General features: G+C 40.5%; 4 protein-coding genes and 1 long non-coding RNA gene across 5 annotated transcripts; 4 read left to right on the plus strand and 1 right to left on the minus strand.

The window, feature by feature from the left end:
- Window positions 1-2,444: 2,444 nt before the first annotated feature.
- On the plus strand, window positions 2,445-3,144 carry LOC108091259. Its single transcript, XR_001771381.2, has 2 exons — window positions 2,445-2,731; window positions 2,791-3,144. It is a non-coding gene; the product is annotated as an uncharacterized LOC108091259 (long non-coding RNA).
- A 3,121-nt stretch (window positions 3,145-6,265) lies between these two features.
- Window positions 6,266-6,706, plus strand: LOC108091261 (protein midgut expression 1). Its single transcript, XM_017190374.2, has 2 exons — window positions 6,266-6,315; window positions 6,375-6,706. The coding sequence occupies exons 1-2, from the start codon at window positions 6,266-6,268 to the stop codon at window positions 6,613-6,615; spliced, it is 291 nt and encodes a 96-aa protein (XP_017045863.1). The 3' UTR covers window positions 6,616-6,706.
- An 8,606-nt stretch (window positions 6,707-15,312) lies between these two features.
- Window positions 15,313-16,943, plus strand: LOC108091269 (lysosomal Pro-X carboxypeptidase; the record flags this gene model as incomplete). Its single annotated transcript, XM_017190383.2, has 1 exon — window positions 15,313-16,943. A coding segment is annotated over one exon (1,497 nt), but the record flags the coding sequence as incomplete, so codon positions are not given.
- Window positions 16,944-16,985: 42 nt separating this feature from the next.
- On the minus strand, window positions 16,986-19,411 carry LOC108091268 (cell division cycle protein 23 homolog). The gene is made up of 3 exons (XM_017190382.2): window positions 18,354-19,411; window positions 17,689-18,290; window positions 16,986-17,634 (listed from the first exon to the last, which is right to left on the minus strand). The coding sequence occupies exons 1-3, from the start codon at window positions 19,318-19,320 to the stop codon at window positions 17,179-17,181; spliced, it is 2,025 nt and encodes a 674-aa protein (XP_017045871.1). The 5' UTR covers window positions 19,321-19,411; the 3' UTR covers window positions 16,986-17,178.
- A 280-nt stretch (window positions 19,412-19,691) lies between these two features.
- Window positions 19,692-21,691, plus strand: LOC108091265 (phospholipase A2 group XV). The gene is given in 5 exon segments (XM_017190377.2): window positions 19,692-20,143; window positions 20,145-20,259; window positions 20,325-20,696; window positions 20,752-21,274; window positions 21,328-21,691. Coding segments are annotated over 5 exon segments (1,278 nt in total). The 5' UTR covers window positions 19,692-20,098; the 3' UTR covers window positions 21,551-21,691.
- Window positions 21,692-23,050: the final 1,359 nt, after the last annotated feature.

The raw sequence follows: 23,050 nt of genomic DNA on the forward strand, positions 1-23,050 counted from the left end.
TTTTTGCCCTTCCGCTTGTATGAAGAAATCTCTGGAAAATAGCATATCTTCCACATCTCTTTTCCCGCTGGGTAGTTAAGCACTCACCCATACATAAACAGGAATTAATACGAAAACTAGTGAGCAACAAAAACTAGATGACTAAACAAGCAGCACAGATGCAAAGATACCCACACAAAAATACAGATACAAAAAATCATACGTGGGTTTTTTCAACAAAATTATTTCACATAAAATTCTTAAATAATAATATATATATTTATATTCATTTATTAATTTTCGCTCTTTTTAAGTTTTATAATAAATCAATAATACAGAAACCTCAAACTGATATGTTTTATTTATAATTATAATAATTATTCTTAAGCAGAGTTTTTTAAGCTCAATGAGACGAATAGTTGGCCAACTTGAAGGGCCTTGGAATGGCTTAATCTGAGCCAAAGTTATGCCCTTCAGACAGCTGACAACTTTTGGCGAACAACTTCGGAATGAAATCAGACATCCTTAAGTTGCCCCGCACGCTCACAAAACCCACATTGAGGGACACAAAATAACAATTAAACATCAAGCTGACAAACTTTGCAACAGCAAACAAACAAACTACATGCAGGATGGAGCAAATACCGGAATTATACCTACATAAATTCGTATATATAGTATAGCAGTATAGCAGTTATATGGCCGCAGAAGACGCGGAAACTTCGCGCCAGGATAAGCACAAGTTGTAAGTGGAAGGGCAAAGGTTTCGGGGGGCAAAACTTTGTCAGCGCGAACGTGACATGAAAATCGCTGAGCTGATGAAAAATGCTAAATCGTGACGGGAATCCCCAAGCCGCAGAGCCACTTGCAACTTTGCCAACTTTTGCCGGAGAACGCGAATGCGACACATGGACTCTAAGCCTACGGCAATAATTGACCCTCCGTCTGTCATAAAATAAAAACGAAATAATCTGAAATTATCTTTTTGATAAGCCCTAAAAAATAAATAATAAAAGTTAATGGCAAAAAACAAACATCTAAATGGTGGTTGGATATTCTGTAAAATTCTGAGTATAATCTCGAAGTTAAATAAATATTCTAAGATATAATTATAACTCAAGTTAAAGAAATTTATGAAAATTACTTTTCATTCCGAACCACTTTGATTTGATACCACCTCGAGAAGACAACGTTCTGGGAGATCCGTGAAACTCGAGATCATCCGGCAGATGAAGAGAGCGGGGAGCGGGAAGCGGGGAGTATGGACTCCGTGTCTATATTTGGGCCACAACTCCGCGCCGGCTAATGGCTTCATTTGGTCCGATGTTTGGGCAACTGCCCCCGGACACTTGATGCCAATGCAGAGCGGAGCACTCGGTGCACTTGACTCCGCCGCCGCTGTGTTTTTATCGTTTAAAAATATCATAAGACGATCCTTTCTTCGCTTCCCATTCCTTTCCCGCTCCCAACATCTCCGCGTTGGCAGCTAAAAATACAAAACAAGAAAACGAACAAATGTATCTGGCTGCGTGCATTTGAGTTCTCTTTGCATCTACTATTACGTGTCTGCACCCCTCACTTTGCCCCACTCCCTGCGATCTGTTGGATGTCGCCCATCTCCGAGTTGGTCTTCCGCCTAGACAAAGGCTATTGCACTTTATGGACCCACGGAATTAGAATTTCGTTGATTTATAGTGATTCCTGTACACTCGGATACCTAATTGCCCACTAAATGATCATTTTATTTTATTTTATTCTGCTGACGAATTAACGGAGAGGCCAAAGTATTCGAATGGTTTTGCTAAATTGATGTCATGTTATCTCTGATCATATGCCCAAGCATTCCAAAGTTTTTCAGTCATAATTTTTTCTTATAAAGTAAATTTTCAGTTCATAGAAATTATGTGTCTGCGAGTAATGGGATTTGCTCCCATTTGGTGAGTTTACCTTTTTGTCCCAAAATGTTTTGGGTTTTCAAGTGTTGCCAACTTTAACAGCATAAAGATAGCTCTTATATCGGTTTTTGCCGTTATCGGATGTTTGGCGGCAACAGGTTTGATCGTCTACTTCACCGTATTCCACGAATCTGAGACGACAAAGGATGATAATTCTACTACCACTAATACAACCACTACGACAGCATGTCCAACATGGTCTGTTTTGTGATTAATAATTCTATGTAGGAGCTTGGCCCATAGCTCCTGCGCCTCTATTTAAAACGGAAGTCAGGCGAAGAACCAAATAAATTGATTCTTGAGCAATCGCTTCGATATCAGCGAAGATATCCCATCAATTAGCGCCTATATCGAATCGATTGCTCAAAAAAAAGTATAGTGTCGATTTATAATTTTTTTTATGAATGTACTTACCTCATTTTCCCACTTCCCTTCGATCTCTTGGATGTCGCCCATCTCCGAGTTGGTCTTCCGCCTAGACAAAGGCTATTGCACTTTATGGACCGATAATTCCGATGGCCAACGCATCAGAGTGAGAATTACGTTGATTTATATCGGCTACATAATTACTCACTAAGAGATCATTTTATTTTAATTCTTTCTGCTCACAAATTAACGGAGTGGCTATCATTTTTATTTCAAAAGTATTCGAATGGTTTTGCTAAATTGATGTCATGTTATCTCTGATCATATGCCCAAGCATTCCAAAGTTTTTCAGTCATAATTTTTTCTTGAAAAGTAAATTTTCCGTTCATAGCAATTATGTGTCTGCGAGTAATGGGATTTGCCCCCATTTGGTGAGTTTACTTTTTGTCCCAAAATGTTTTGGGTTTTCAAGTGTTGCCAACTTTCACAGCATAAAGATTGCTCTTGTATCGGTTTTGGCCGTTATCGGATGTTTGGAGGTAACAGGTTTGATCGTCTACTTCACTGTATTCCATGAATCTGAGACGACAAAGGATGATACCACCACTCAACTACCACTAATATAACCACTACGACAGACTGCGCAACATGGTCTGTTTTGTGATTAAGATGGTTAGTCATTCTATGTAGGAGCTTGGCCGAAAGCTCCTGCGCCTCTAAAAACGGAAGTCAGGCGAAGAACCAAATAAATTGATTCTTGAGCAATCGATTCGATATCGGCAAAGATATCCCATGAATCAGCCCCTATATCGAATCGGTTGCTCAAAAAAAAGTATAGTGTCAATTTATAATTTTTTTTATGAATGTACTTACCTCATTTTCCAACTTCCCTTCGATCTCTTGGATGTCGCCCATCTCCGAGTTGGTCTTCTCATCGGAATGGGAACTTCGTTGATTTATACTGATCCCTGCACACTCGGCTACCTAATTGCTCACTAAGTGGCAAATGTGTTCGATGATGAACAGGCTGTCAAACGACAAACGCAGCGTGTGGGAAAACGCAGGGAAATTGGAAATTATTAGAGTTTGCCATGTGGGTGGGCTAAAGAAAAGGGAACGAAAATCTGAAGTCCCAGCCAAAAATTTTCTTTAGAAGGGGTAAAAACCTAAAAATATTCGAATATAAATATATTCGCTCAGAAGCTCATTATTGTTTTGAATATTCGAAGAAGGAGATGATAAAATGCATTTCTAAAAGAGTTAATAAAATAACTTCTCTTTTTAAATGTCTTTATATTTATTTTATATAATTTTTAAGCATTTTTCCCAGTGCCTGCAAAAGGCCCCATAAATCAGAGCATTTATTAAAAATGCATTTGTGACTTGAACAGTTTGCTGAAAGTTGTTTGCCAGCGGTAAAGAGAAAAATCAAAACGACAGCAAAGTTTGTTTGGCCATTTCCTCTGGCTTGGCCACTTTATTAATTTCAAAACGAAATGCTACGACCATTAACAATGCGCCGAGCAGAGTCCACTCGTGGAGGCAACTAAAAAACTGCAGGCCACAATAAACAAACGCAATGCACAAGGACAAGAACAAGGACGACGGAACTAAAACGAGTACGAGGACGAGGATGTGGAGGATGGCAGCCTGGAAAGCTGAAACGAAATAAAACATGCTTACTTACACAATGCTCAGTACGTGTAGAACACTATATAGAACGATCCTAGGTACGTAATTCGTTCACTCTCTAACTCTGAAGCTCCGGAGCAAAAAGTACCAAAGTATCAAAGGAGCGGGCAACTTTCTTCGCACGCTTCGCAGTCATTTGGAGCATATGTTTCGAACATTTTTCATAATCAAAAAGCTTTTAGCGGCGGACAGTGGCGATGATGGCCAGCGAGGATGCTGCATTTCCCGCTGCCACGCCCCCTTTAGGTCCGCCCGCAGGCAAGTGGAGCTTATTGTCCGTTTCATTTTCGAGTGCAGCAGCGTGTAAAATCGCAATAATGCACAAGATTCGCAGCGCAGAGCGCAGTTGTCCACAGACCGTTTCCCTTTTCCGGGAATAAAAACCGAAGCCTGCGGAAGGATGTGATGCATAACGAACTCCTGACACCCTGAACAAGTAAAAAAGGATACAAAAATAATAAAATTACACAAAATAAAACTTGCTTATCAGAACTGCTAAATCATAAATTCAATAGTTTTGAAGGTGCTTAATTATGTATATAATATTAAAATTGATTTTTTGTTAACAATACTTTTTAATAACATTTTTTAAGATTTGCTAAATGATACAATACATATTTATTTATATTGCCATATTATAATTACTAATTTTAGCATAATTTATAACTTTAAATTTATGAATTTTTATCATTCAAAAAAAAGCACAAAATAACAACATTTGCTTATCGAGACCATTAAATATACATTTCATTTTCAAATCAGCACCCTTCTAAAGAAACTATAAACCCCAAGTAGCAGAGCATTTCCACTTGACAAATCCAAGCCAAACTGCAAGTAGAAGCGACAATAGAAACAACACGAGAAGCATTTGTCATGGCAATTGATTGTGAAGAAATCCGCAACACCCAAAAACAAATTCAATTTAAGTTTCAGCAAAAATACTCGCACACACACAGCAAATAAAGCGCTGCCGCAACAAACAAACAAACATTGTAACCCAAAACGACAACAATATGGAATTCAATTTGATTTTCATAGGCCCAAATAAATATCTCTAACAAATGGCATTAAATTACAAAAGTAACACAAATGAAATCATTTGATTATAATGGCAATATTTTGTGCATTTCGCACATTCCCAGCCATATTTATTTGCTGTTGACAGTTGTGAGGTGAACGGATGACTTTTCAAAGAGCAGCGTTTTATTTGTTTGTGGCCTACATTTTATTATTGCCTCTCCGAATGCTTTTAATTGCCTTTCATTAATTTTTACGCAATGCCGGTCATCATATGCAAATAAATTGCGCATACGCCTCGTTGCTGCCACATAAAGCACAGCCGTGACCAGCACAGTAATTGATACTCAAGTTTTCCCCTCAGCCGTAGATCTGCTTCAATGAAACTCCGGCTTTTCCGGATTTCCCAGTGTTTGCAGAAGCATTCGTCTAAAATACATAGATTAAGGGTTTTGTGACTGTGAGTTATTGCAAATTAAGTTGACTATTGAAAACTTAATAGCAGAAAATCAACAGAAACGTGTAAATAATGATATATTTACCATTTTATAATTAAATCTTTGCATAGCTCAAGTTGGTTATCTTAAAATATTCAGTTACCTAATCAGCATAAAGCCAGTTTTTTATTCCTTAAGGTTCGTACTCTATTTATATAAATTACCGCCTCAGCTTAAAGTTGCTCCACGCAAAACCAGCCGGCTCAGAGGTCATAATTTCTGGTTAAGCCGAACGTAATCGGCACTTTTACCTAAATGGACCATAAGGCGTTAAAATGTTGTTATCGCCCCGCACAAAAACCCACTTGCTCCGCCCAACTCCCCACTTTTCCGTCTTACCTTTGGAAGTGCAATAAAAAGCCAAAATACATTTCGATTATGCGGCAAGAAAGAACATTTCTCCTGCCTTCTTCAGCTTTTCTTCGAACGTTTCCTTCTTTTTCATTTTATTTTATTTCTGTAAATTTTCTGCGGCCCTCGACGACAATTCGAGGGGGCGGCCACAACCCTTAATCGAAGTTCCTGCCCCGCCGGCAATAAAAGAACATATTTTGTGAGAAAATAGCATAAAATATAATTTGCTTGAAAGCCAAAATATGCTCACGAATTGGAGGTGGTGTGGCTATCATTTTTATGGCCAAAGTATTCGAATTGTTTTGCCCAAATTGATGTCATTTTACCCCTGATCATATGCCTAAGCATCCCAAAGCGTTTTCAGTCATCATTTTTTCTTAAACAGTTTTTTAAATATATAAATTCATGTGCTTCGCAATTATGTGTCTGCGGGGAATCGGAAGTGCAATTTGTTGGTAAGTTTACTTTTTGTCCCAAAATGCCTTGGGTTTTCATGTGTTTCCCACTTTCGCAGCTGCTGCAAATTGGGACTAAAGATTCTTTGCATACTTGCGTTTTCCTTTGTCGGAATTATAATCATAATAGCTTTGGTCGTCTACTTTTGTTTCTTCTTCAACAAATCTGATGAGACGACAACGGTGCAGGATTCTGATCCTACTAAGAGCACTACTTTGGAGGAGGACACTTTAACAACCGCATCGGATGCCAAAGAGCTTGTTAGAACATTTCTCCATAGGCTAGTAGATAGATTATAATATGCCATTTAGCTATGTATTAATATTCATATTATATTTTTATTTGTATAAATAAGAATGTAATATTTATACATATTAATACAATCAAAATTTTAATGATAATTATCATAGTGCTTTTCCTATCAATAAATATAAGACCTGCTTAAAGCCAATAAAGATCTATTGAGGTTGGCATATACATTAAACCAAAGCCATTTCCATCCAAATGGAGTATTCCCGGTCAGAGCACTTGGCACTCGGTTAGCTTGCCTTTCACTTATTTGGCCCGCAAACGAAGGAAATCTGTGGAAAAACCGCCAAACCCATCAAACGCTGCTGTTGTGTGAAAAACTGATGCTAGTAGTTAATGGTACTTTGTATGCAAAGTGCAAGACAAAGCGAAAACAAACAAAAGGCGAAGGGCGAAAGGCAGAAGGAGCCATTGGGAAAAGCGGAAAGAAGACGTCCGCCCTTTTGGCCACAAACCGTTTTTTGGCTGCCATTTGATTATATAACAAAAAATTCCGCATTTTCCACTGGCTGTAAGCGTTTAGTGGCAAACAACTGACAGCTGCCGAAGTGCCGGCGAGCGTTTAGTTTTCCCAGCTGCCGCACACATCCACGGATGTCTGTGATGTGATTAAGATGGTTAGTCATTCTATTTAAGAGCTTGGCCCTAAGCTCCTTCGCCACTAAAAACGGAAGTCGGGCGAAGGACTCCCATGGGTTATCGCCGATATCGAATCGATTGCTCGAGAAAAGTTTAGTGTCGATTTATTTTCTTGATGTACTCATACGCAACCTTGGTTTTCTTTTAATAACTGCCATCAAAATATACGATTTCCCACTTTCAATGCGGTTAACACCTGCAGGCAATGGTTTATTGCATTTAAATTTACAATTGTCAGAAAAACCTTTGTTTTTTGTTAAACGAAAGAAACGCTTTATGGTAATTTTTTCTGGTTTCATATTCAATTAGAACTTCAGGCTATTGGTGAATTTAATAATATTGTTGGCAGGTAAAAACGTGTTTGATAAGCAACAATATCGTGTCATTAATTCCATTGCCACGCCAAACAAAAAATGCTTCAATGAGTTTCATTTCAATGGATTTTCGGTTTCCTTTATTTTTTCATTATGTGAAGAGCATCGTCGGAATTTTTCCCTTTTCCCTGCTTTCCCAGCTTTTTTCTCCACTGCCTTTTACAGCATTTGAGCATTTGGTATTTGCTACCTAGAAATCAAAGAGGTGCGCGGGGACTTGGCCATTACTTCGATTTGTTTCTTATTTAAATTTTGTATACACTTTGATTGTGAGAGATAGAGAGAGGGCGACAGATCCGCAGAAAGAGAGGGAGAATCGTTAAGTGCCTTTGTCGGTTGCAAAAGCGAATTAATGCCGGGCGAAAAAAGCAGAGGAAAATCGCTGCGGTTTCGTACTCTAATGCGTTTAATTTATATCCCCTCCCAACTACAACAAATAAAAGCAAAAGAAAGTGGCTAGGGCTTGGGGGATAAAATAAAAATATATATTTATTTTACAGCTGCTGCACTTAGATGTGCGATGGCAATAAAAAGCAGCCCAGCAAGTGGCATTCAACACCTTTTTTTGCGTTTTCTATATCCTCCGCCAGAGGAGCTTAATAAACAAACGCCGAAAACGGTCTAGAGTTGGGAGTGTGGGTTCGCCGGGCGGCTGGGTGGTGCGTTATAAACATTTAAGTCCACAATTTGCACAACGTGTAAGGGAGCAGCTCCACATCCACCCACATCCTGCCACTCCTTCCGCCCACTCGATGTCCTCCACTCCACCTCGAGTGGAGAACTAGTCGGGCAGCAGCCAAATGCTGCTGGCCAAATGCAATTTTCACGTGCAACCGCAACGATATTTATGCCACACGAACAACAACCGAAACCAATGGCAGCACTACAAAAAAGTATGCGCATTTTTTTCGACTTCAATAACAATTACTTTGTGAAAGGTAATACATTTTTTGTTGATATGTTTTTAGAATTTAATTATTGTATTTTTTTACTACTAAAAAAATGTATTAAATTGTTTGGTTAATAATATGATATTTTTCCCACGCAAATACGTGTTTTGAAGAAGATTTTAGTCTATTTTAATAAATTAATTTTGAATAAAAATAGCAGCAAAAAATGTTCTTTAGCAGACTATTTATGTATATATATTTAAAAAGATCATATTTGTGCACTTGCAGCGAAAAGTAATAAATAGTAGAATAGTAAAAAAAAAGCTTAGCAATTTATTCAAGTGCTGAAGGAGGCATTGCATCTGCTGCCAGGCGCCTCCTTCCACAGTAACTGACACTGGTTGACACCACCTCCCCAGCTCCACCCATCCACCACCCACAACCGCCCCACCCAAAGTCACAGCTGCACCTTTCGCCACCACCGCATGCGTGTGTGTGTGTGTGTGTGTGTGAATTGCGTTTGGTCGTTTGGTTGGGGTCGAAGAGCTCCATGCGTGCCCTTCTCCCCGTGGATGTGGCAACATAAACATCCCACCAACAGCGGCAAATGTTCGGGACCACAGGGCCACGGACCACTGCAAGGTGAAAATATTTTGGGAAATTCCAAATTTGAACTCTGCCCGGCGAGGAATTTTATTCTAGTCGAATAATTTTTGAAGAATAATAAAGCAGCAGTATTTACCAAAAATTTTGAATATATTACAGCTCCTGTTAAATTAGCTACTTTTATTTAAAGAGTTACTAGTTGAAATTTAGGTTTTCAAAAGACAAACCAGTTCAAGGTTTACCATCTGGCTTTCCTAAAATATGCATTTTATTACTTTTACTGCACTTTTCAAGAGGCTTTCTCGCACCTGCTGCTGCGGTTCAGTTCAAGGACCAATCTTATTTATGGCTGTTGCATTCAAATCAGAAGTGCTACCTTCTGGGGGGCCAAAATGCTCGATGGCTTCCGTTTGGTAACGACGGCGGCGACAACCCCGACGACAACCCTGCAATCTCAAGTAGTAATAAACACGATCCTAGTACCTGCAACTGCCACAATTTTCGCACCCCCTTACCCCCCTCTTCGGGGTTCGGGTTTCCGCTTCCGCTGCAATGTGTCGCCGCCATTATGCAAATGCCGGGCTCTCAAGTGGACAGACTGCTCATTGCAATCTGCATTTAAATGACCCCGGCGAGGTGCAGGCACGCTCTCCGAGATTCCTCGGCATCATTTGCAAAATATTAAAGAAAACTCTCTAGCCCGAAATGGAATATTTCATGTGCACCGCGGAATTATGCATCGCCACGCCTTTTGCGGCAGTTATCATGGCAAATGAGCTGCCGAGATGGGTAATTGAAAGTCTTGAAAAAGTTACGAATGGTTTAGGTTTACAAAGGAGGCTGAATGCCTAAGTTTATAATTTTATTAAAAGTATTTGTACCCTGAATTAAGACATAAAACTTCTAAGTAAAACTGCTAGTTATTTCTCCCAGATCCAGGCTGTGTTCCTACCGATAAAAAATCCTTAAACGTTGTTTAAATCTCTGTGCAGAAATCTGAACCTGAGAGCAATTTTCCCCTTAGAAGGGCAGGTGGAGCTGCAGGGGAGGTCCCCTAACGTTTTCATAATTTTGACAAGGTAACACACACCAGCACACCCACATGCACACCCATACAAGCACACACTCCGCAGGGGAGACAGCTAATAAAGTTACACACACACACATACAAGCTGAAAGATTGTGTGTGTAATGCGTTTTGTTATGCTCCCTTTTTCCCCCAAGAGAGTTGTTAACGTTTTTTCATAGCCGTGTTTACTCTTTTTCATCTTGGCGCCAGGACTCTAATGACACGCCCCCCCACCCCCTGGTGCCACGCCCCCTTGGCTAGCAGGCGATAAGCGACAATAAACATAAAAAATGAATGCTCAGGCCCCGGTGGATCAGGCTTTTCCTCGTCCTTGCCATCGGGTTTTCCAGCCTTTCCACAACTTCAACACGCGCCTGGCGAAAATTTTTAACAACCGCATGAGATTTTCCGCCAACAAGCTTTATTACTGCTGCTTCCACGGATTTCCAACGCATAAGCATCTCTTTCATTTTCGCTTTAAAGACGCAATTTCATCCTTTGGGGTTTCAAATTATTTAACAACGTGAATTTATTAATTGAATCATAATTTACAATCCCCGGAGCGAAGCACAAATTTTCTTTTATAACCAAATGTATTGCTAGCTAGCTGGCCGTAAACATATCATAAAATTTAAATTATTGGCAATTTCAGCACAATAAACTATGTGCTAGCAGCATAAATTAATTGTCTACCAGAGAAATTTGAGCTGAAATATAATCGTAGTGAATAAACACTCTGAACAAAGTAGAATTAATCACCGGGTTTTAAAAAATAGCATACGCCCTCAAAAAAAAAAATATTTAATTAGACTGATTTATGTTGAAATAATATTTGAACAATGAGGCAAACTTAACATTGGATAAACCAATTGTTAAGCATTGTAATTATTTTTCTATCTTAGTATACAAAAATCAAATGTTTATTAAAAAAGAAATCTAAGAATTTGAGTTCCGATTCCCAGAATCTTCATTAAAAAACCAAAATTGGGAAGTTCCATCCGGAATTGGATTTATATGAGAGGTTTTCGTCAACCAAGGACATTCGAAAATGTATGAAAAAAACATAGCTTTCCATTTAAATTCTTTGAAGTGCCTGACATCTGGGACTAATTGCATTCATCGCTCATCTCAGAAACTCCGGCAGAAAGCCGCTTAGATGTGTCTGCATGCCATGTGAGAAATGCCAGATTATTAACAAATTCAGATGGCATCTCCTTCCACTGCGACTGTCAATTTGTCGCATCAGCAAATAAAGAGGCTGGCAGAAAAATAGGAACCCGAAGGAGCATACTCTGCATGGAAAAGCCAGAGACGACTGTCAATACAATTTCCAGGCCAATTCGAAGCGGAAAAGTCAGACCAGCAAATGCAGGAGACTATGGGTGGTGGGTGGTTGGGCGGTTGGGTGCCAGCTCAAAATGCGATCAGCTCGACAGCTAAGCTCCACTTGGTAGCCAATTTTCTCGAAGGCGCTGACAGGGATACAGATATACAGATATGGCAATTGCTGAAATTATTTCCCAAGCGAACTTTTGATGTTTTTCGGCCAGAAATGTTTGTTAACTGCCGAATCAATCTACGCCAATCGATGCCTGGTTGGCAAAAACGCATCGTTGGCCTATTAAAAACCAATTTAATTTACTGGGCATGAGCGGGGTGGGAAATGGTTACCAAAGATTACACTGAGCAAATATGCATAAGATTAAATTTAAGAACAACATAATTGTGAATTTTGAAGAGGAGAAATAATCACATCATAATACTTATGTTTTAATAAAACTTAGATTTAAATGCTTATCCTGTTAAAAACAAACTGATTTTCTTCTAAACATTTTGTTCTCTGTGCATGGAGCACATTTTCAGCAACCACGAAATTTGATCAGAGATAAATTCCAATTATTAAAATCGAATTTGCACAGCAAGTCAGCACATGCAACATGCAATGGGCGTGGCCAGGGGGGCGGGGGCGAGGGCGCTGTTCGGTGGGCGGAGTGTGTTGCATTTTGGAAGCCATTGAAACATTTTATCAAATTCTAATTATGTAAAACGGAGGGGAAAAAAGCAATTAAACCGAATGTCCCCAAATGCTCGAATGCAACTAACTATAAAATGGGCAAATTATCAGATCTCCGAAACGCAAAGAGTGCGGGGGCGTGGCAAACACACACATTGTTCGAGAGAAGCAACTTTATTTGGTCGTGTTGCGAGCTTCTTGATACGTTTTCCAATTAACTCCGCTGTCCAGTGGTACTAAACGCCATCCGCCCAACAAATTTGCCATGAAATTGCATTTTTTCTGCTTCACTAAATTGTCAAATCTAAAAATCAACGATAACTCCCGAGCGGGGATTACAAACATAAATGTAATACCCGGTTAACGCTTCATAAAATTGCACTTTAAACAATCGAATTTCCTGGTGCTCGAATTGACCCAATAGTGTGAGGAAAATAAAATGCGCTTTCCAGCGGGGGAAAACAAAAACAGGATGTGTCCACACAATAGCGATAGCATAAAGTATAAATTGTAAATAAATAAATTTTATTGCAAGGCGTATGCTGCCTTGCTTTTGTTTTACAATTTCTGCATCATAGGCGCTTCCATTTGACAATTGATAGCGAAACGAATGGCGAAAACAGCGCGGAAATAAATAAAAATTGTAAACATTTGAGTCATAGGTAAACACAACTGAAAATCAGGGGCTCAAAAGATTTTACGCTGCTTTAATATGGGTTTCATTTATTTTGTATTCGTTAAACGTAATTTAAATATTAAGGATATGTATTTTTTATGGAAAACCATTGCATACTCTCAGGCGCCAATTAAATGATTTTCATTTGTAGCATGTGTACCACTGCCACATATTTGTAAATGCATATGCTTTAATATGTCCATAAATAATAAAAAGGAGTAATAACACAGTGTATAAAAATAAATATAAAAAATGCATAAATACAACGGCAAGCAAACAGGGAGAAATAAAGACACGTCCCATTAAGTTAAATGCTCCCCGTCCTTTTTCATCCATTCAATCTCTCTCTTTCTCTCTTTCTCTGGGAATTTTCGAAGCTTTGGCACTTTGTCATGAAATATGCACGCATCATATTTTCGCGAACGACATTAATTTTGCAATTTCACTGGTGTTTCTTTGATATACAACAAAAGTGTATGTGTTAATATGCGTTTTTTGGAAGCTAAGCGGTGTGAAATTGAAAAATGAATCGCCATAAAATGCTGCAAGTTAAATGAAGTCATATGTTTGGATACCTTTCTGCAAGCCATCGCAAACCTAAAAATATATAGTTAGAAAATGGGTCAAAAAACAAGCCAGCTAACAGAATAATGTCCATTTTGGCAATCCATCAGAAATTTAGGAAAATCGATGGTGTCGAAATATCAACCTATAGTACGTACAAATTTAAATGTAATTTATTTCAGTATCCAATTACAATTGTTGAGAGGTCCGCCACATTGAAATCATACAAAAATTGTCAAAGTTATAAGTTTGGTGTTCCTGCCTTGGGTGACCTATCCTCATTTCATTGGAAAATTGGATAAAGCTGACAAGAACATCGGTCAAATAAAGAATGAATTAAAAATGCAATTACAAGCGTTTAGAGGTATGCCTCTTTGAAATTAGAACAAAAATGCAGAAGTAATGAGCTGTAGAAGGGCCGTGTTAGGTTATAAAAAAATATAAAGTTCCTTATATGAAATTTACATTAAAGAAATCAAAAATACGAACTCAAAATATTTCCACAATTAATCAAAATGATTTACGCTGATCCCTCCCATCTCTGAATGGCCTTTCCCAGTCCCGATTTTGCAAACATTTTATTGCCTTTTTTGCCGGGCGCATAAATCAAACGGAAAAGCTGCGACTGCAACAGTTCCTGTTTAGAGGAAAAGCTCAAGAGCGCAGTGCGGACAATTATTCAATTATTTCTGAACGCTAATTAGTCGGACAACTAGAGCCACTATGATTATTATTTCTCCTTTCGACATTAACGCAGGCAAAAAACGAAATCAATTAGGCGAACCAGTGCACAAAATGGAAAATAATCTCCGGCGATCATTATTGTGATGGATATATTATATGGCACAACTGACCGGCAAGCCAAAGAGGGTTGACCCCATTGCAACGGCTGACATTTGTGATGCTGCTTTGTTTCCGTTTCCGCTGGGCTCGGTTTGACATCTGCGCTTCGGTTTCGGAAAAGCCAACCACCCACCCACCAGCTCACCCACTCGAAATTCAATTTTGCGCCGTTTTTATGATAATTTATATATCAATATACACGCGAAAAACGAAATTACATTCTGGCTTATTAATTTATGCATGAAGCTCGCGGGACCGAATGAATTGATTTGTGTGTGCGCATAAATATGCAATTTTAAATTAGAAACATTTACACAATAAATTACACTAAATTGTCACAGTATTTTTGTGGGAAATTAAATGTGCGTTGCATGAAACCCGATCGTAGAAACTGAACTGAAGCTCAGGGAATCTTTGGCAAAGGTTACTGATACATTCCGTTGCCATATGCCAATTATGCTGCCCCAATGTTATGTCTTTGGATTCACTTGAGTGGCTTCGACTGCAAAATAAACTGCCTAAAGTCGTGCAACCAAGTGTGTGCCTATGGGGAGCGATCAGTCGGAACGACGCCAAATTGTTATGATAAATGCCAACTTTAAACATGAGTACAGGGTTCCCAACCGAATAATAATAAAAACAATATTTGTTTTATTTTGAAATCTAAGTAAGTGAGAGAATTTCATGGGCCGCTTAATAGGCAATGAATAATAGTTGTTGTGCTATCCAAGTTTAAATTTTAAATATACCGCCAAAGAGGACTTTCCACATACTTATAAAATCTATACATCTTACTTAGTTTACACGAATAATTTTACTTATACTGTGTGGCGCCATCAGCTTGTATCGTGTTCGATATTTCACTAAATCGTTCTGTTTTTAAATCTCCCATCCCTATTACAATGTAAAATGTAAAAATGTAATAACTTATACCCACTGAAAGAATGTAAAATATGCAAACATATACATATGTAAAGAATTTGTATATTTGTGGACTTTTGCCGGCTGGTAACACTTGGAGTGTAATATAAAGCCCGGCTTACAGATAAAGAACGGAAAAATCTTGATTACGCTCGGTCATCTGATCGCCCTTGAAATGGGAAAACTTTTAGTTCGAGCTGCACTGTCAGCATTTTTGGTCATCCTGCTGATCGCAAAATGCGATTCGGAGCAGAGGTTCAAGTACGAGATCAAGGAATTCCAGGTGCCGCTGGATCACTTCAGCTTCCTGATCAACACCACCTTCAACATTCGGTACTTGTACAACGACTCGTTTGTGGACAAGAGCAATGCCCGCACTCCGATCTTCTTTTACACCGGAAACGAGGCGGACATCGAACTCTTTGCCCAGAATACCGGATTCCTATGGGAGCAGGCGGCGAAACAGAGGGCTCTGGTGATCTTTGCGGAGCATCGGTACTACGGAAAATCGTTGCCCTTCGGCAGTTCCACCTTCAACAGCAGCATGCCGGAGCACCTGGCCTACTTTACGGTGGAGCAAACGCTGGAGGACTACGCCATGCTGATCACTTTCCTGAGGAACGATCGCCAGATGCCCGTGGTGGCCTTTGGGGGATCCTACGGCGGAATGCTGGCCGCCTGGTTCCGCATGAAGTACCCGCACTTGGTCACGGGAGCTCTGGCTGCCTCGGCTCCGATTCTACAGTTTCCTGGGATTACCGATTGCGACATCTTCTACAGGATTGTGACGTCCGTCTTCCAGAATGCCTACAACGCCAACTGCACAGTGAACATCGGCAAGTCGTGGAAACTGTTTGAAACTCTGGGAGGAACCGACGCTGGCAAGAAGCAAATATCGGATGCATTTCACCTCTGCAATGCTCTGAAGAGCGAAGACGATCTGAAGAAGTTCCTGGACTACATCGAGGAGGTGTACAGCGATCTGGCCATGGTGAACTATCCGTACAACAGCAGCTTCCTGGCTCCACTGCCCGCTTATCCCGTGAGGCAGGTGTGCTATTACCTCAAGGATTTGCACACCACCGATGCCGATCTACTCCACGCCATGTCCAGTGCTCTGGCGGTCTATACCAACTACACTGGATCGAGCAAGTGCCTGGATATATCCGTTAGCTCCGTTGTGGATGAGTCGGGATGGAGTGTTCAGACCTGCAACCAGATGGTGATGCCCTTCTGCTCCAATGGCACCGAAACCATGTTCCGTTCTTCCAGCTGGAACTTTAAGGAGTTCGCCGAGAGGTGCTACAAAAACTATCGCCTAACGCCCAAGCCATACGACATTATTCTGCGTTACGGTGGCAGGAATCTGGAGGCCGTCACCAATATCATCTTCAGCAACGGTCTGCTGGATCCGTGGAGTGGTGGCGGCGTGCTGCAGGCTCCCAATGACAAGGTCTTCGTCATTATCCTGCCGGAGGGAGCTCATCACCTTGATCTGCGCCACAGCGATCCGGCTGATCCGCCTTCAGTGACCGATGCTCGCGAAGAGGAGGCAGCCATCATAGCAAGATGGATCCAGGATTTCTAAAAGATTATATTAAACATTGAGTTTGATAATATATAAAGCCAATTTTAAACCGAACAATCTTACTTTGATCTTATAAATATATATTCTGAAATACTTATTAAAATAATAATAAAATAAAACTTTTGTAACCAAAATATGTATTTTAAATTGAATACCTATAATAATTATAATGACTTTATGCAGAGAATTTTTAAATTTACAGATGGACCTATTAATTTACTGGTGAGATTTTCTGCTACGTAGCTTGCGGAACCTTCAACTGGAAGATCCTGCCTGACCTTTAATTCTGATCGACAAGTATTAAATACTTAAAATTCCAATATAATTCATAAAAACAAATAGAAATTTATACAATTGGAGCGCATGGAACTAATCGATGGAAACACTGGATATTTCCATGGAGCTGGCATCATCCGAGGGCGGCTGCTCGGTGGGATTCGCCGCATCGCCCGATGTTCCCGGCGTCTCCTCAGTGGCCGTTGTGAGTGCAGTTGCCGATGTGGTTGAGGTACTGCTAGTGGCCGGATTTGAGGTCGTCCGGTTCGCCTGCGATCGACGCGTTCCCTCGGCCAAGTTTCGTCCAGGACGTAAGCTAATGGCGGAGCTACTCGATCCCGCGGACACAGCTGCAGTCGAGGAGGTTGTCGTGGTTGCTATGGAGGTGAAGGGCACTCGCACACGCACATCCGGCAGCTCCCATTCCATCTCATCCTCGGAACTGGTCTCTGCATTCGCCACTGTCGATGAAGTTTTTGGTTTCTTTTGACACTCGGCATTGCGTTTCCAGTCGATTGTCTTCAGCAAAGCCTTGGCCTCCGTTTTGCGCTGTAATTAATTTGTTAAATTAAAAGGGACTTAACTTTATAAAGAATTACCCACATCATCTGAGTCCAGACACTTGTAAGCGTAGTGGGCGGCACGTTCGTAATCGCCTTTCTTTTCGTAGTAATTAGCCAGCGTTATAAAACCCTGGTAAAGACTCTGTTTATCGGTGGCCGCTCGTTCGTCCTCGCAGTACATTATATAGCAATGCACCGCCGTTTCGTGATCGCCGAGCTTCTCGTGCAGGTTGGCCAGTTTGTACATAGCTATTCCCTCTATATCTCCCACATCGATGGCCTTCCAGTAACACTTCACAGCGTTTTCGCACTTGTCCAGCTTTTCGTAGGTCTCTCCCAAGGCGACCAGCATTCGGGAGTCGTAGGGACGGAGTTGGTGAGCGATTTTAAAGTAGTATAAGCTGTAGTAGTGCATCTTGATGATCTCGTAGGCCTGGCCCAAACCGTACCACGCGCGGTAGTCCCTCTTATTGACCTCCACTGCCTTTCGGTAGCTTTGAATGGCTGCATTAGTGTTCTTTAACTCCATAAACTCGTGACCCATGAGGGTCCAGGCGGCCAGGTACTTGGGATTCAGTTTCAGGGCACGCTGGAAGTAGGAAATGGCCACCTGGTGATCACAGCGAATGCTGTAGTAGTTGCCTGGTGTTTAAACAGAGAGTTAGTTTGTTTTGAAGGTTGTTACCATTAAAAATGAAGTCTTACCTATCACACAACACGTCTCTGGACGATACTTATTTATGCTAACAGCCTTGTGGGCCAACTGGGCCATCTCTGTTTTCATTTCCTTGACAAACAGCAGGTTGGAGTAGGTGTCAACATTGTCCAAGCGATAGGGATCGCTCTCTAGGAGCGCCTGGTACAATTCAATCGCCTTGTCCACATCCCGCTTGTTGTGATAAACTAAAGCCATCTGTGCAATCAAGTATATGCTTTTGCTGAATCCCGACGTCTGTAGATTCTCGTAGATCTTGAGCCCATCATCGTTTAGGTACAACTCTAAATAGGTGTGCGCCATGAAGAAGTGTCGCATCCAGTGACCGCCAAGCTGCAGGCTGAGCAGTTTTTTCTTCTCCATTATGAGTGGAGATAATTCCAGATATGCGCTCCACAGCATGGGAACTAATCTGATAGCCTGAATGAGCATTTGCTCGGCAGCCTGGTTGAGATTCAGGGCTTTCAGAACGACACCATACAAATAGATGCCATAACCATCCAGCCGACTCTTTCCGTACTCCGTGCGCAAAGTGGCCAGCAAATCGGCGAGATCACGCATCTGATTGGGCTCGTGGAGATTCGCCTGGTCTGTGGTTGAGTCCAACCGGCGCTTTTCCCGCGCCATGTAAGTGGAGTAGAAATGCAGAAAACGCGGCACACTGGACTCGCAGTTCCTGACCGCATGGGCCGCCCTGTCGTACTCCCTTACATCGTAATAGCTTTTGGCCAGGAAATAGTCGCTGTACTCCTTCGGCGTAATCCCCTCAAGCTGGCATTCGCTGAAGGTGTGGTCTTCATCCGGAGCTTCATTGTCGATCTGGACGTCACTTAAGCCGTGGTGCATCTCCGCCAGCCACTTGGTGCTGTGAAGCAGACCCCTTTTGGAGCACTCGATGATTCCGCGGCGCAGCTCCCGCTTCACATCGGGCAGTAGCACGCTAAAGAACTCCTGCATCTTGTTGGATTCTTATTTGTTTGGGGGATGCTATGAAAACAAAAATACGATAGCCTCGGACAATTTGCCGGTCGCGCTTTGCCTAGTGGTGTGCAAGCAAATCAATCGGGCTGCGATAAAATTATATCGATGATTGTAAAATAGTGTTGGAATATTTTCGTACCTAGATACGTAGGTACAATTTTTGCTGCCATCTCCGAAAACTTCTTTGAATAATTATTAATAGCAAAAATCCGTTACAATTATTTTTTAAATGATAAATATTCAATTTTTTAAATGTTAAATTATTTTTGAAATAAATAAAACAAAGTATTATTTCCATGGTCTAAACACGTGACTACGGCCCGTGACTTCTGTTATCTCTGGACAGCAAGGAGTTCCACCACTATGAAGAAAAAACGCTTACCATAACAAACTGTGCAAAAACAACGATAAGGAATAATAATATGATAGTGAACTTCAACTTCTTTGTTTAAATACAAATATAAATATAAGCTGGAGTGACGTCGTTAGCACAGGGGTAAATGCGACCCCCCAAGTTCCGCAAATAAAGTAGAAAGGTCAAATCCCAGCTGATTGTAACTGCGCAGACAACAAAAGCAACATTTAAATGCATAAATATTATCACAAAGCTTTGTGGGTTGATTCACTTGTTTATGCGGAGACCTCTATCTGGCGTCAATTGAGTGGCGCGATCCGATAACCTGCAAGCAAATATAGTCTTTATATGCTTTAGTCGTCACTTTAGCTTTGTTTACAACAAAACGCACAACGCACAATGAGGCTCAAATCGGGAATATTTATGGTGCTGCTATTGGCCACTTTTTTTGGGCCTGGGTGAATGCTTTTGGCCCTGGCCATTTTCTAGAAAAAATAGGAGCAATCCTCCTCCACCACCTCCGCCGCCCCCTGAACCCAAGCTCTCGCCAGTGATTTTCGGTAAGTCCTTTAGTTTTTTGGGTCAAGGTCAGATCCTTGTTAATCAGGACATTTCAATATTTCAGTTCCTGGCGATGGAGGCTCTCAGATGGATGCCCGTCTGAACAAGTCCAGCTCCCCCTATTTCGTTTGCCAAAAGACCCACGACTGGTACAATCTTTGGCTGGATCTGGAGCAGTTGGTCATTCCTATGGTCTATTGCTGGATAGACAATGTAAAGTTGTTTTACGACAAGGCCACGCGAACAACCCACAATACTCCGGGTGTGGAGACAAGGATTCCCGGCTGGGGTAATCCCGAGGTAGTCGAGTGGATCGATCCCACAAAAAATAGTGCTGGGGCCTACTTCAAGGACATTGCCAATGTGCTGGTGGATTTGGGTTACGTGCGGAAACTTAACATCCATGGAGCACCCTACGACTTTAGAAAAGCACCAAGTGAGTGCCCTTACCATTGCTGATTATTATTGTTTATAGTAACTATCATTTATAGATGAGAACAAGCAGTTTTTCGTCGATCTCAAGCAACTGGTTGAGGACACCTACGAAGCCAATAATCAGTCAGCTGTAACCTTGATCTCCCACAGCATGGGCAGCCCCATGTCACTGGTTTTCCTGCAGCAGCAGACTGTCCAGTGGAAGGCCAAGTACATGAAACGCATGATCAGCCTGGCTGGAGCTTGGGCTGGCAGCTTCAAGGCGGTGAAGGTGTTTGCCATGGGCGACGATCTCGATTCGTTCGCTCTGAGTGCGAAGATTCTTAAAGAGGAGCAGATAACGCATCCATCCACTGCTTGGCTGCTGCCTTCTCCGCTCTTCTGGAAGCCGTCCGAGGTTCTGGTCACGACTCCAAGCAGAAACTACACAATGGCTCAGCTCAAGGAGTTCTTCAACGATATTGACTATATGACGGGTTGGGAAATGCGCAAGGATACGATTCGCTACACCCAAAACTTCAGTCCACCGGATGTGGAGCTGCATTGCCTGTATGGCGATGGCATAGACACAGTTGAAAGGTGAGCTAAGATAAATTTGTAAAGGTATATCCATTTAATTTCTTTTTGGATAGATTACAGTACAAGAAATCGGATATTTCCGGAGAGACACCCAAGTTAATCATGGGTCTGGGCGACGGCACCGTAAACCAGCGTTCACTGCGAGCCTGCCAATATTGGACGGGTTATTCGAGCTCTCCCATAAACACACTTGCCCTACAAGGCGTCGATCACATGCATATCCTGTCCAATCCAGATGTCCTTAAATATGTTCGCACTGTCATGCAACAGCCGTAAAGTCCGAGTGTCCTGTTTCATTAGATTAAGAGTTTCTTGATTTCAAAAACCAATGACGTATCTGTAAAATCTTGCAAAAAGAACAAAGCCAATTTTACGGACAAATAAATGTTAATCATTAAGTAGCACAAATCAAATGGAGTCGCTCGGTTTGCATTTTCTTTAATCTTTCTTTATTGTTATCTTATTGATTTATGCTTATAAGATGAGATATCGAATCACGTGTGTCAATGTCAATGCATAACGCTTTTTATTACTCAATAGTGTTTCATTTTCCTCTTGGTTTCATTCGTTTTTATTGTTTTCCATTTTCATTTTTTTTCATTTAATAAATTGTTTATATGTATTTTACAAAGCGTTTACTTAGATGTATTCCATTTTAATTATACCGAATAATTTGTTAATTATTGCACTAATATTTAATTTCATTCACTTTCCTCCCGCCTCCACTTTGCTAATTTATTGTAGTTGACATTGTTCATTACTCTTGGTATAATTTTCCGTTTAAAGTATGCTCTCGCTTATGTACTCCGATATCTGGATAGATATAGAAAAAGTGTTTCTGGTTGCAATTAGGATAAAACTAAGGTAGTCGAATGATTTTAGTGTTTCGGTTTCGGTTTGCTTTTCGATAAAATCAAGAAATATATATTTACAAATTGTTTGCTCATACAAAAATCGCTGTCGTAGGCTAATTTGTGGACATTTTTGCTAGAGATTTGTTTTTGTTGCTGGCTGCGGGTCATGTATTCACTTTTTATTCGCTTTTTGGGCTTACAAAGCATATTTAATTGGTAAATCGTTTAGGTGAGCGATTTGTTGTGCGGGTGTTGTTTTTATTTACTCGTTAGCTAAATATATACATACATGTTTATATATATTTAGTATATATTTGATTTTATGTTGCTGCATGTGGTTGTGTGTCTGTGTACGTGTAAGATTTGTGTGTGTGTGTGTGATGTGTGTTGAGTTGAATTGGACTTAAAAAACGATTTTTTTCGGTTTTTGTCGGTATTTGATTTTTGTTTTTTTTCCACTTTTCTGCTTCAGCGGGCTTGTCCCTTTGTTCAACAAAATTTGTGCTCTCGTTCCATAGTTGCAGTTAGGGTTTTACATATATAATGTACGGATATTATATATATAACTATAATATGACCTTTACTTTCCTTGACTCAAATCAAAGTGATTCTGAAATCGATACCCCAAAAAGTCGGCCACTTGGGCGTGTTCTGTTTCAAAGAGTTTTTACGTTTAGTATAAAAAATCATTTTATCGAAAGTATAAAAATCGTATTTAGCCATAGTGTCTCTCTAGATCTTGTATCTATTTTGGTTTCGTTACGTTTTTGTTTTTTTTTGTTTTCATCTTTATTAAATCTTTGTTTTTTGTTTTGTTTTGTTTCCTTAGCAAAAGCGGGTGTATCTTCTTCAAGCAGGTATTCGAATGTTACTTGGCAGGATTATTATTTTCCATAGTATATATATATTTTTGTTAAATAGT

Source organism: Drosophila ficusphila, unplaced genomic scaffold (assembly GCF_018152265.1).
Source record: "Drosophila ficusphila isolate 14025-0441.05 unplaced genomic scaffold, ASM1815226v1 contig_412, whole genome shotgun sequence".
NCBI classification, from domain to species: Eukaryota; Metazoa; Arthropoda; class Insecta; order Diptera; family Drosophilidae; genus Drosophila; species Drosophila ficusphila.

What these genes read in the sequence shown, in the direction of transcription:
- LOC108091268 (XM_017190382.2), bottom strand. Translation starts at nt 19,320, where the DNA reads ATGCAGGAGTTCTTTAGCGTGCTACTGCCCGATGTGAAGCGGGAGCTG. An exon ending in AGAGACGTGTTGTGTGATAG is followed by an intron (nt 18,291 to 18,353) that starts GTAAGACTTCAT and finishes TTTAAACACCAG; the next exon opens with GCAACTACTACAGCATTCGC. An exon ending in AGTGTCTGGACTCAGATGAT is followed by an intron (nt 17,635 to 17,688) that starts GTGGGTAATTCT and finishes AATTAATTACAG; the next exon opens with CGCAAAACGGAGGCCAAGGC.
- LOC108091261 (XM_017190374.2), top strand. Translation starts at nt 6,266, where the DNA reads ATGTGCTTCGCAATTATGTGTCTGCGGGGAATCGGAAGTGCAATTTGT. An exon ending in ATCGGAAGTGCAATTTGTTG is followed by an intron (nt 6,316 to 6,374) that starts GTAAGTTTACTT and finishes CCACTTTCGCAG; the next exon opens with CTGCTGCAAATTGGGACTAA.